Genomic DNA, 11690 nt, shown 5'->3' with positions numbered 1-11690 from the left:
CAATTGAACTACCACAGTCGACTAAACAATACGGTCTTTGATACGACAAGTTCCTTCAAAACAACAACTCAAATGATACCAATACATACATTATGGATGTTGGAAATCATAATGTTAATTTCACGATTTATACAAGATCTTGAATTTAATATTTTTTTTCTTTTTTTTTTTTAATTATTTACCAATATTTTTTTTTTTCTTTTGGGTAAGAAAATATAGGCTCCTTTAATTTAAATATATGTCCTAAAAAATTAAACTATGAGGATGCTTATAAGTTATTAGGAAAAAACAAAGACCAACCGACGAAATTAAAGAAGTTTAGCATCAAGTACATAGGAAGTCAAGCGGGCAATGCATTCAGACCATAAACGTATCGTTTCTAGCAAGTAGCAAGTACTTTTGTGGTTCCTAGTACATGGTTATGAGAAAAGAAGATAATAAGGATCTTTCATGGATGAAGTGCATTAGCGGGTAGGGAAATAAGGGATGTACTCTTTTTTTTTTCTTTTTTTTTTTCCTTTTTTGTGGTTTAGAATTATAATAATTTGTTATTTTTATTAAAAAAAATAATAATAAGGGTGCCTTATTCAAATCTTTGACTTTAAACATATAGGTGTAATGAATATATTATTGTGTCAATCTCACTTGAATTGATTCATTTGATATTGATTAAGATTATTTATTTATTTTCAATATCAAAAGTATGTGAACTCTAAAATTTTTTGCGGAAAAAAATTTGTTACTATGAATATCATTTCTTCTATTTATCAATGGACAAAATTACATGAAACTGCTAAAGTGTGTCACACGCTGCTAATAGAAAAAAGAAAAGAGATGAGGTTTCGAAAATTTTGCTTTGGACCATGAATGGAATTCACCTTTGGGTTTCTATAATCTATCTTTATTGCGATTTAGTATGTGAGGTCCACTTTTGGCCTCTCAACCCTCTCCCCCACAGGAAAAAATAAATAAATAGATAAAAAGCTCTTTTTTTTTTTTTTTCAAAACAAAAATTAACAAATAATAATAATTTTTTTTTTTTGTGCCGCATAAATTCCATTTTATTTACACGACTTTTTTTGTTATGGATTATGAACTTTTGACCAACGAAATGCATGTTGTCAAACAGTTGCATAATATGTGCTCTTAAAGGGGAAATGCTTTATTCTTTTTATTAAATATTTTAGGATTTTAAAATGGGAAGACTCACAAAAACAACATATTCTAAGAAATTGTCGTTTTTATATAATAATATTAATAATTTTTTCAAAAAATTATTGTTTTTATGCATATTTACATGTTAAATTCTATAGATAATTCTACCATAAAGGAATTGTATTATTTATTTATAAATATTGTGCAACTTGGAAGATTGTTTTTGTTTTATTTATTGGTCTTTAACCTATAAGAGCGTTTACACAGTGAGGAACGCACATACTGCAAACTAGGACTTGGTGTGAAAGATGGAAATTTAATGAAAGAAAACAATATTATTTCAACTTATTTGTTTTATTTTATTACTATTTCTCTGGAATCTCAATGCCAATTGTTGACTAGTCATGACTAGCGTGTAGAAATCAAAATTGACCCCATGCTAGAAAAGTATAAAACAACACTAATACCGACGTGATGAATGAGTGTATATGCATATATATAGGACCAGAAGGTGGGAATTTATGTATCTATCTGCTCTAATAATTGGTAAAAATATTTTTGATAATTAATTTATTATTAGTCATCCCAAGAGTCAATGATTCTAACAAGATATATGAAATACCAATTTGATGTGAAGTTTTTCTAAGGCTTGGTTTAGGGTTGATGGTGAATGTGACGGAATGAGCGAAAACATTTGCTAAATCAATCGGATAAGTGTTTGGTGTTGATATAATAATAATAATAATAATAGTAATAAATGTTTGGTAAACTATCTTTCTAAAATTATTAAATCTTACTACATTAGAATTACAGAGTTTATCATTGATTTTACATGAACGTTTATCATTAAAATTATAAAAAAACAATTTACTTCTTAAATTTGGAGAGGATGATTTTAGACGAATTTGATAATTGCGTAAAACTATCAAACATTTCAATTTGGAGGAAAAAAATTATTCTGTAATATATTTTAGGGGTCCTATATAAAGCTACCCAAACAATATTAGAGATATGATAGTTATTTATTGGTTTTATTTAATTTATTGAACATCTTAAAACTAAAATTCTAGATTAAAAAAAATTACCTCCAAAAAAAAAATTTCTATATAAAAAATATGAACCTATAAAAGTTTTATTAACATTGGAGATATCTATCGCTGATCATAACAACTATTTAACAATAATTTTTTTTTTTTATAAATGATATTATAGAAGATATGATGAGAAAACTCAGTCGATGAAGTGGATATAGCTCCAACGGTAAAACATTTCTATTTGTCTCTATAAGAACACGAATTCAAATAATGAAAAAAAAAATTTTGTATAGCTTGTAAAACTAAATGAATTATTCAAAAAAAAAAAAAAAGACTCGGTCTAAGTTTCATTGCATTTAATTTATATCTTCCTTCTTGGGTAAGCAGGGGATTTATATATATCATTATACTGTTTCAACGTAGACCGAGGACCATGATCCAAAAAATAATAATGATATTAATATTAATAAATAAATAAAAAGAAACCGTGGACAGAGGACCAGACTCGTTATGTAAGTTGACAAATTTTCAGAAACTCTTCCACCAAATAAAAATCATTTACTTTTGGTTTTTTTTTTTTTTTTTTTTTTAATTTTTTGGTGAACTATATTACTTTGTCGTGAAAATCCAATTCGCACACACACACACACATATATATATATATATATTTCACACTTAGAGAAGTATATTTAATTGTTTGTTAGTTAATTAATACACATATTGTAACGAATTATCATACATATGAACAATGAAAATTTTGTATAATATATCATTTTTAAGTTTCACCATTTCTATTTTTTTTTTCTTTCTATTGTTTGCTTCATGTTCACTGGTATTTAAGGAAGCTCAGAGAATTTTAGCTTGGAGTCAAGATCATCAGGATTTGAGGTGTGATCAAGATGTTATTATATGGTATCAGATTATACTCAAGAGAAATTAGTGATTAGCAATAATATTGCTTCTAAACTAATTGAATTATGTATATACATTATGTGTGTGTGTATATATATATATATATATTACTTGTTAAAGTTATGATCAATATTAAAATAAGTGTAACAAACGACAGACTTATATAATCAGTTGTTACGATACTCTTAAAAAATATACAAATTTTTTCTTTTTCCTTTTTTTTATTTTTTTAATTTTTAATTTTTTTATTTCGTTTTGTGAATCTAAGTTTGAGGTTAGATCTCTGAAGTTTCATTTCATCAAGCCAAGGCTTCCAACTCAATCATTGCTGTGAGGTTCCTAGCTAGGACTTCAAATTACTAGCAACTTGTGGCAATTGGTTTCTTCTGCCAAACATTTCTCTCTGTTTTATAGTCTTTGATGATATATGCGGAGACTTTTATTTTTGAAGTCTTATCTATCTCTAGAATCTAAAATGATGCTTGTAAGCTAGACAACTCAACATATCTAACTTTAGACTTTCAAGACCTATATTTTTTTTATTTCAAATCCAAGCAAAAAAATTTCCATTTTCAATTTGATTGAAAGGGTTTCTTTGTTTGCACGCAATTTGTTTCAGTTCAAATTGAGCGCATAGATTGATTGCAATATGCAATCTTTCTTTGTTTTGAGTATTTGGGTTTCTTTCTTTTGTAGGAATTAGTTTGAATAGATGACAATTAAACTGATTACTAATTCTTTAAATTTGCTTTGCTATTAATTTTAACAAAAATGTTGAAATAACCTTGCCGCATTGGTATTCCATACTTTTATCTTCTCTTTTCTTTTTTCCTTTTTTTTTTTTTGGGTTAAAAATACTTTATCTTGATTGATTGTATTTAGTGTTTATCAAATCACGACATATTTATTTTTATAAAAAAGTATCAAATTTCTTATATTTGCATTTATTTATTTATGTATGTAAATTTGATATTACCTTTCTTTTCCCCTATCCTTTGAATTCTATATTTTGGTTGTTCTTTCCATTTTAAATTGTACGCCTTCTTTTTTATTCTTTTTGTTTGCTTTTCTTATATGGAAAAACCAGATAAAGAAAATTAAATTACAGTGTGTTTATATATATATATATATATATTGATATTGATTGATGGAGGGATTGATCAAATTAGACTTTCCAGAAAATTACATTAGTGTTTATATATATATATATATATATATTGATATTGATTGATGGAGGAATTGATCAAATTAGACTTTCCGTCCGGACACTGTAACCTTTGTCATTGGGCTGGATTTCAGAGGAAGATAAAATCATGGAATGGCAATTACTATATGTTAAAGTGACTATATTTTTATTTTTATTTTTTTTCGGTTTATAAAAGGTTGACTAATTATTTGGCATGAAAAGCATATTTTAAACTTCAAAAAAGATTATGCATGATTATACAAATATTAAATTGATTGAAAATGTATCTCACACAAATTCTTTATTACATCGCTCATGTTTATCTACTCATAAATATGGTTGAACCCCCTTTTTTATTATAATTATATTTTATGTTGCTTTTATCTCCTTCGCAACTATCATATTTTCTTACAAAGTACACATGCATTTTCCATTTTTTTTTCTTTTTCCTTTGCCCCTTTCTTTTTTCCTTTTGGATGATTCCTTCTTGATGGTTCGATTTTAAGTGAGAACTGGTGAATAGAGGACCATTAGTAATAAAAGAGAAAAAATATATATCAAAATACTATATAAAATTTAAAGCATACATATAATTGTTAATTCATTTTGTAAACTTGACTTTTAAGCATTTAAATAACATAATATTAGGCTTGCACATGCGAACATATAAACAAGAAATTCCCTAGATTGAAGAAAATTTAACTACTGACAGGCAATTATCTATGATTAAACCAATCCAAGATACAGATAATTGCTTATAATTTATCCTAATTGACTACCCAAAAAAAAAAAAAAAAAATCAATGAGAAACATGAAAATGTCACATACTTATGAAATGGTGTCCCAGCTTTCTAAAATTACAATCAGATACCCATTTCAGAGGTTAGTTTGAAAAACGGAAAGATTGACCCATTAAGTTGAAAATGCTTACTGTAACATTATTTTAGTTAACACACAGAGCATTAAAAGGTCTACCGCTAGAAAAGAAACAAAACAATTTCTTCACACAGAATTCTCACCATTTACAACTTGAAGGCTGATAATCCAAGAGAGAATGATAAATACCAAGAATTGGACCAAGACAGGACATGAATTACAGAATGAAAAACAAAATAAAACTTGATCACAACTTCTATGTAGCTGCTAGTGACAACCAAGTAAATTCAATCGTAGAAGATACACATATTGCTGTGCAACACATTCAGACTACAAATACATAACATAAAATGACAATCTATAAACCACACAAAACAAAATTGGGACAGAGAAAACGGTAGTAAGGAAAAACAGTAAACAGTGGCAAAGACATAAATACTTGAACCAATACAAAAAAATGCCAGAACCATGTAAGGAAAATGGTTCATCTTAGAACCTCTGCATAGAAATTTACTGTAGTATTAGCAGAAAAGTTACGGGATGCGACTTCCACTTGGTATGAGAAAAATAAAACCTGAACAAATGGCATTCATAATATCAGATTACAGCAATCTTAAATCAAATGAAATCATATTGCAATGGTATTTGCAAACTCATGAACATTACAAGTCCGCAAATCTTCAAAGCAAGAGGATGTGAATAAGCAGTCTCTAAGTAAGAGAGTTTGTTAACAAATGCAGTAAAACAAGCTCAAGAGTTTTCATGCACAAACATATTTACAGCTTTACAGTATCAAACTTGAAAGAACCAAAAAAGTGTCCTAGCTCGTCTAAGTAACGCAATTTACATTGTCGGAAAGAGTAGTAAGAAAACATGAAATACGCCTCACTGCCTACGTGATTACAATTACAAATGGAAACAGCAAGGCAGTGAACTTGTATTTATCTTTGAGAAACCTAGAAAGGCATTGTTTGAAATATCTAAGTGGGTATTGTTTGGTCTGAAACCAAAGCCAGACCCTGCATTAACCTTACAATCTCAACTGTGTCATCCAGATAGTATTTGGCCTTGCTTGGTTTTCGACCCACTGTACATGCAAATACCTCTGCCTTGGGAGCAATGGATGGGCCCTCCATGGAACTTATGATGACTTCGAACATGTCTTCATCAGATCGGTCATCCCCTATGCATAGAACAAAGTCTGGTGTCATTCCCTTATCTTGCATGGTGGAAAGAAGGCGTTTGGCTACGAGGCCTTTGCTCACACCCTGCACATATATAATATTGCACTCTTCATATATGCATAAGCATATTGGTTGTGGAGAGAGAAATCACAGCTAAAACTCTGATCAATTGATGAGATTATACAAGATTATACAACCATGGCTACAGTTTCATAAGCGCTACTCCCTTCAATATTTCAACCACAAAACAGAAGACCAGCTTGGTCCGTGTATAATCTTAAATTAATTTGGATACAACTCTAATGCATGTTTAGACATGCCGAAAGGTAGAGAAATAAGAAATTTCAAAATTCTTGTTTAAAGGGTCATATCATATAGGATTTCAATTTCTCCTACTTGCTATAAATTTCGTATGTATCCCTTCTCAATTAGTTTCCTGGTACAATGTTGTTACAGGGGCGTCATCAAAGGCAAATGGTGTTATCTTTTCACACTAGTAACAGCACTCCAAGAAAAGTTAACCAACCCAAACTAGAAAAGCAGGTCATTGTCAAGGTATGACAGGGTTGAATTACAGGCGATTTGATTTATTGAATTAGTGTATGTTTAAGCTCTAGTTTTCTGAAAGGTTAATTCTACTTGCATTTTGATTCATACCCAAAGTAGAGGAATTCAAAAAGTATACTCGAAAAGGTAAATGCGATTCAAACCTGAGGCTTAACCTCCACTATATTCTGACCACTCTTAACAGTAACAGGTTCATTGGCTAGCACACTTTCAAGATGATCTAGAAGCTCCTTAGCTTGACATGATCCAAAATCGGGATCCGCATCCTCGTAAGACCATACAAGTGCAGTTTCCTTATCTTCAATGGTGGATCCATCAGTTGTCTCAGTGTAAAGCCTCATAACTGGTTCTGCAATTTGCTTCCAACTACAGTCAACAACTGGTACGCATGTTTCCCATTCCTCATCTCGCTGCAGCCTAGAATTCCAAAATTATTAGTTCTAAACAGCACTGAAGTGTCTTAAGTAAGATAATAATTTTAAAAACATGTTAAAAATCTAACTATTTTACCTCAGGAAGTAGCCATGCTCAGCAGCAATTCCCAGCTTCTCACAAGGGGAAAACCATTCAGCAAGTTTCTTTCGGCTTCTAGCACTAACAATGAAAACCATGTTGTTCTTATCCCTGCACAAGCTATTTAGAATGTCGATGCATTTAGACGTTGGAGTCTTATCAATGGAACCCTGAGGCATCAAGGTACCATCATAATCCAGAAGAATTGCTCTAGTTGTGGTCCTTTTATAAGCTGAAACTATGTTCTCCATCAATAGCTTTTTGAAGTTTGGATCGAGTGCCACAACTCGGAAACCCAAACCAAACCCAATGCCCCAGCACCTCTGCCGCAAATGGTCCCTACATGTTCTCTCCAAATCCTGTAGAAAGCTTCGAGCCCAATACCCGACATCATGGGTGCTGACATATCTATAATGCTTCTCATGCCGGAGCTGTTTTTCTGGCTCAGCCATCCTCAAGGCACACTCCATAGCATCTGCCACAGCATCAATATTCCAGGGATTCACACGAATTGCTCCACTCAAAGAGGGGGAGCAACCAATGAACTCAGATACAACCAGCATGCTCTTCTTCTGGATGGGTGGTTCCAAACCCAAAACGTTATCCAGTTTCTCATTTCCTTCACGACTAATTATGTATTCATATGGTATGAGATTCATACCATCCCTAACTGCAGTGACTAAGCAACACTCAGCAACAACATAGTATGCAACTCTCTCATAAAACTTTAGAGGTTCGCTGATCAAAATAACAGGGTCATACCCTGGTTTCCCAAATGTTTCATTAATCCGCTTCACAGTCGCATATGTCTCAGCCTGAACCTCTTTGACGTCTTTTCCCCGACCCCGGGCCGGATTAGCTATCTGCACCAACACTACCTTTCCCTGGCACTCTGGATGCTGCAATAGCAGCTGCTCCATAGCCAATAGCTTCAGACTTATACCTTTAAATATATCCATGTCATCCACTCCAAGTAACATTGTCCTACCCTTATCAGAAAACTGTTTTATTAGTTCAGCAACCTTTGCTTCAGTCTCTGGTTGACTCAAGACTGACTGGAGCTGACCCATGTGTATGCCAACAGGAAGAATTTTGATACTAACAGTCCGACCATAATACTCAAGGCCTATATAACCCCGCTTGGATTCATAGGTAAGACCAAGCATTCTACTACAGCAGGATAAAAAGTGTCTAGCATAGTCAAATGTATGGAACCCAATTAAATCCGAATTCAAGAGGGCTCTGAGAAGTTCTTCCCTAATTGGCAATGTCTTATAGATTTCAGATGAAGGGAATGGACTATGGAGGAAAAACCCAAGCTTGACACGGTTGAACCTTTTCCTCAAGAAAGTTGGTAACACCATTAGATGATAATCATGTACCCAAACAAAATCATCTTCTGGGTTAATAACTTCCATAATCCTATCAGCAAATATCTTATTGACAGACACATATGCTTGCCACAACGACCGGTTAAACCGACCACCGAGGTCCGGTGAAAGTGGCAGCATATAATGAAACAGAGGCCACAATTGCTGCTTGCAAAACCCATGATAATAACGGCTGAAAAGATCGGGCGGAAGGAAGGTTGGTACACATTTAAAAGTCTCTAAGAGTATTTGGGAAACCTCATCTTGTTCGTTTGGATGAATCTCTTCCTTAAGACAACCCACATAGATAACCTCAGTGTCATCATCTCCTAAACCATCTTTCAACTGGAGAAGAAGTGAATTCTCATCCCAACTGAAAATCCAACCTTTATTATTATCTGATTTCCTATGAACCCTTATAGGAAGCTGGTTAGCAACTATAATGATTCTGTCTCTATGAACAGAGGAAGAAGATGGATCAGAGCAAACACTCTCCGAAGGATCATCATCAATATCAGAAATAACACCAGCAACGGTCATGATCCGAGGTAATCTCCGGCTCATGCGACCCAATGAAGGAAGCTCGCCTGAAGCAAGTTCCAAGAGATTCGAATATGATTTGGAAACCATTATTTTCAAGAACTACAAAACTACTTTTTTTCTTAGCTTAATCCAAAGCTTTGTTCAACTATGCCCATATGAAAGAAAACTCCCATTAAAGCAAAATCTTCCCTGTGGAAAGCAAAACCCCCCAAAATTTTACTCCAAAAAAACACACAAATCCACTAGCCAAATTTAATCTAGAAAAAGGAATTTAGAACAACTTTGCGATACAAACAAGCACAGCTTTGAGTTTTCTGCTCATATGAAATCCGAAAGGAAAAAAAAAAAATGTGAGAAACTACAACCAAATTGATCAAGAAAAAAAAACAAAAAATGAAAGTACAAAAAGAACAAACTAGAAGATGGATTTGAAGATAAGCTTTGAGAAGTGAATCAAAGCAAGGGAGGAGGCAAAAAAAAAAAAAAAAAGGATAAAATGATGTAGTTTTCTGTTATCCAGATAAAAAAGACTGAAAAAGGAATGGAATAGATTCAGATCATACAACAGCTAACAAATATACTTCAACAAAAACATTCCACTACACATTGTCACACATGCACACTGCTGATAAACAGAAATTGAAATGAAAGCACAAAACAACAACAACAATTTTAAAAATAAAAATAAAAATAAAGACTTTAATATTAAAAACAAAATTCTATATATTCAAAGAACAGTTTAAGATGTTACCAGCTGTTGAAACTCCAAAACCCACTTTTTATTTATAGAATTGAGAAAGAAAACCATGACTGAAACCCCCTCCCCCCCGAAAAAAAAAAAATAAAAATATCTAAGCAAAGATTTTGTGGGGGTATTGAGGGAAAAGGAAAACCCTAAAAATTTCTAGCTTTTTAATGGAGCTTTCTCAGTTATCACCATCCACCTTATATGCCACACAGACAATACAGACTCTCTTTCCCCCACTCTCTCTTTCTCTCTCTTTCTCTCTCTCTCTCTGTCACTCAGCTGAACTGAGGCAACATAAAATAGTGCGGATAATTTTCTGGCAACTTTGTTTTTTCACACATTTATTTATGGGTCTACAAACTTTGTCTCTATCAACAAAAATGGAAAAGGTGTTGAAAATTTTGATTAAATTTGTTTTTGACCGATAGATCGATTCTTAGAGCGTTAGTAATTAGATCGAGCGGTGAGATAAATAAGCGTGTTCCTACACGGGAGATGCAGTGGATTTGAACTCTTGAGCCTTATCTCTTTCCCTTCGGCGAGTCCGCCACGAGGCAACATGCATTTAGTGTGGGTCCCACTAGCCTGCCTTGTCTGATATTAGCTGTTTGGCTCGTGCAGTTTCCACGTGTCTAGTTTTCATTTGTTGATTCTGCTACGTGGCGATGTGCACACGTTTTGTTGGCAGCTCGAAACACAGGGCTGCTTTCGAGATGTGTGTCTCGGTTTGACCGATTTATCGGATATTTCCGACCGCACTGGGACACTCTAAGGTCCGGTTCCAAAAATATCCTCCAATTTTTTTTTTTCAAAAATATATGTACATATATATATATATATATATCAACTCTTTTGGTATGAATATCCATAATATATTGTGGTTAGAAATGATTCAGAAAAGGAAAAGAAATTGTGGTTGGTAATGAAATGTGAATGAAATGAATGATAAATATACAGCAGATAAATTAGCCAAAAAATAAATAAAATAGAAAATTATAAAAGATAGAGCAGATAAGGTGTTGCGACCTAGTACATTGGAAACAGCTTTAGTTAATATTTTAAGTTGGTATAAAACTTTATTGTCACCAAAATTGTATTTTTTATAAGCATGAATAATGATTTTTCTTCTTCCCCTCCCTCGAAATGTAAAATGTAATAATATTATATATATATATATATAAAATATAATACAATATTCCCACTTGTGGATTTAAATGGGTCGTTGTCCTCAATAAATAACAGCTGTACATAAAGAATTGTTGTTCCGTTGTACCGTTTACTAACAACATTAATTTTTTTATTTTGATAAAATACTAACAACATTAATTGCTCGTTCTAAGTCCAACTTTTGGCTGAGTCAAACAGTGCCATTCGAAAACAAGAAAATGGGACAAGTAATCAAGTCCAAATAAATATATATATATATATATATATACCAAATCCAAAATTAAATTTATTGAAAACCAAAAAAGGAAAAAAAAAATAGTAGCCACCAAAATTTGCATTGAAATGTTTGAGCTTCAACTAAGCAGTTTGGGCACATTCTATGACATAGATGAAAATATTTATTATCATAAATAATAATGTATTAATAATGTTAAA

The 11690-nt window shown here is 32.2% G+C and overlaps 1 protein-coding gene across 4 annotated transcripts; it reads right to left on the bottom strand.

The window, feature by feature from the left end:
* Positions 1–5859: 5859 nt before the first annotated feature.
* LOC125418122 (alpha,alpha-trehalose-phosphate synthase [UDP-forming] 6) lies at positions 5860–10399 on the bottom strand. Of its 4 annotated transcripts, none has more exons than XM_060813267.1 (4): positions 10092–10399; positions 7425–9654; positions 7058–7331; positions 5860–6431 (listed from the first exon to the last, which is right to left on the bottom strand). In XM_060813267.1, the coding sequence occupies exons 2-4, from the start codon at positions 9425–9427 to the stop codon at positions 6144–6146; spliced, it is 2565 nt and encodes an 854-aa protein (XP_060669250.1). In that variant the 5' UTR covers positions 9428–9654; positions 10092–10399; the 3' UTR covers positions 5860–6143. The 4 variants fall into 4 exon arrangements, with proteins under 4 accessions (XP_060669250.1, XP_048318254.1, XP_048318255.1 ...); XM_048462297.2 differs by having other exon boundaries at positions 7425–9529; XM_048462298.2 differs by having other exon boundaries at positions 7425–9384.
* Positions 10400–11690: the final 1291 nt, after the last annotated feature.

Source organism: Ziziphus jujuba, chromosome 12 (assembly GCF_031755915.1).
Source record: "Ziziphus jujuba cultivar Dongzao chromosome 12, ASM3175591v1".
In the NCBI taxonomy this organism is placed as follows: domain Eukaryota; kingdom Viridiplantae; phylum Streptophyta; class Magnoliopsida; order Rosales; family Rhamnaceae; genus Ziziphus; species Ziziphus jujuba.
Note: the sequence above shows the minus strand (reverse complement) of the source record. Positions and strands in the feature narration are given on the sequence as shown.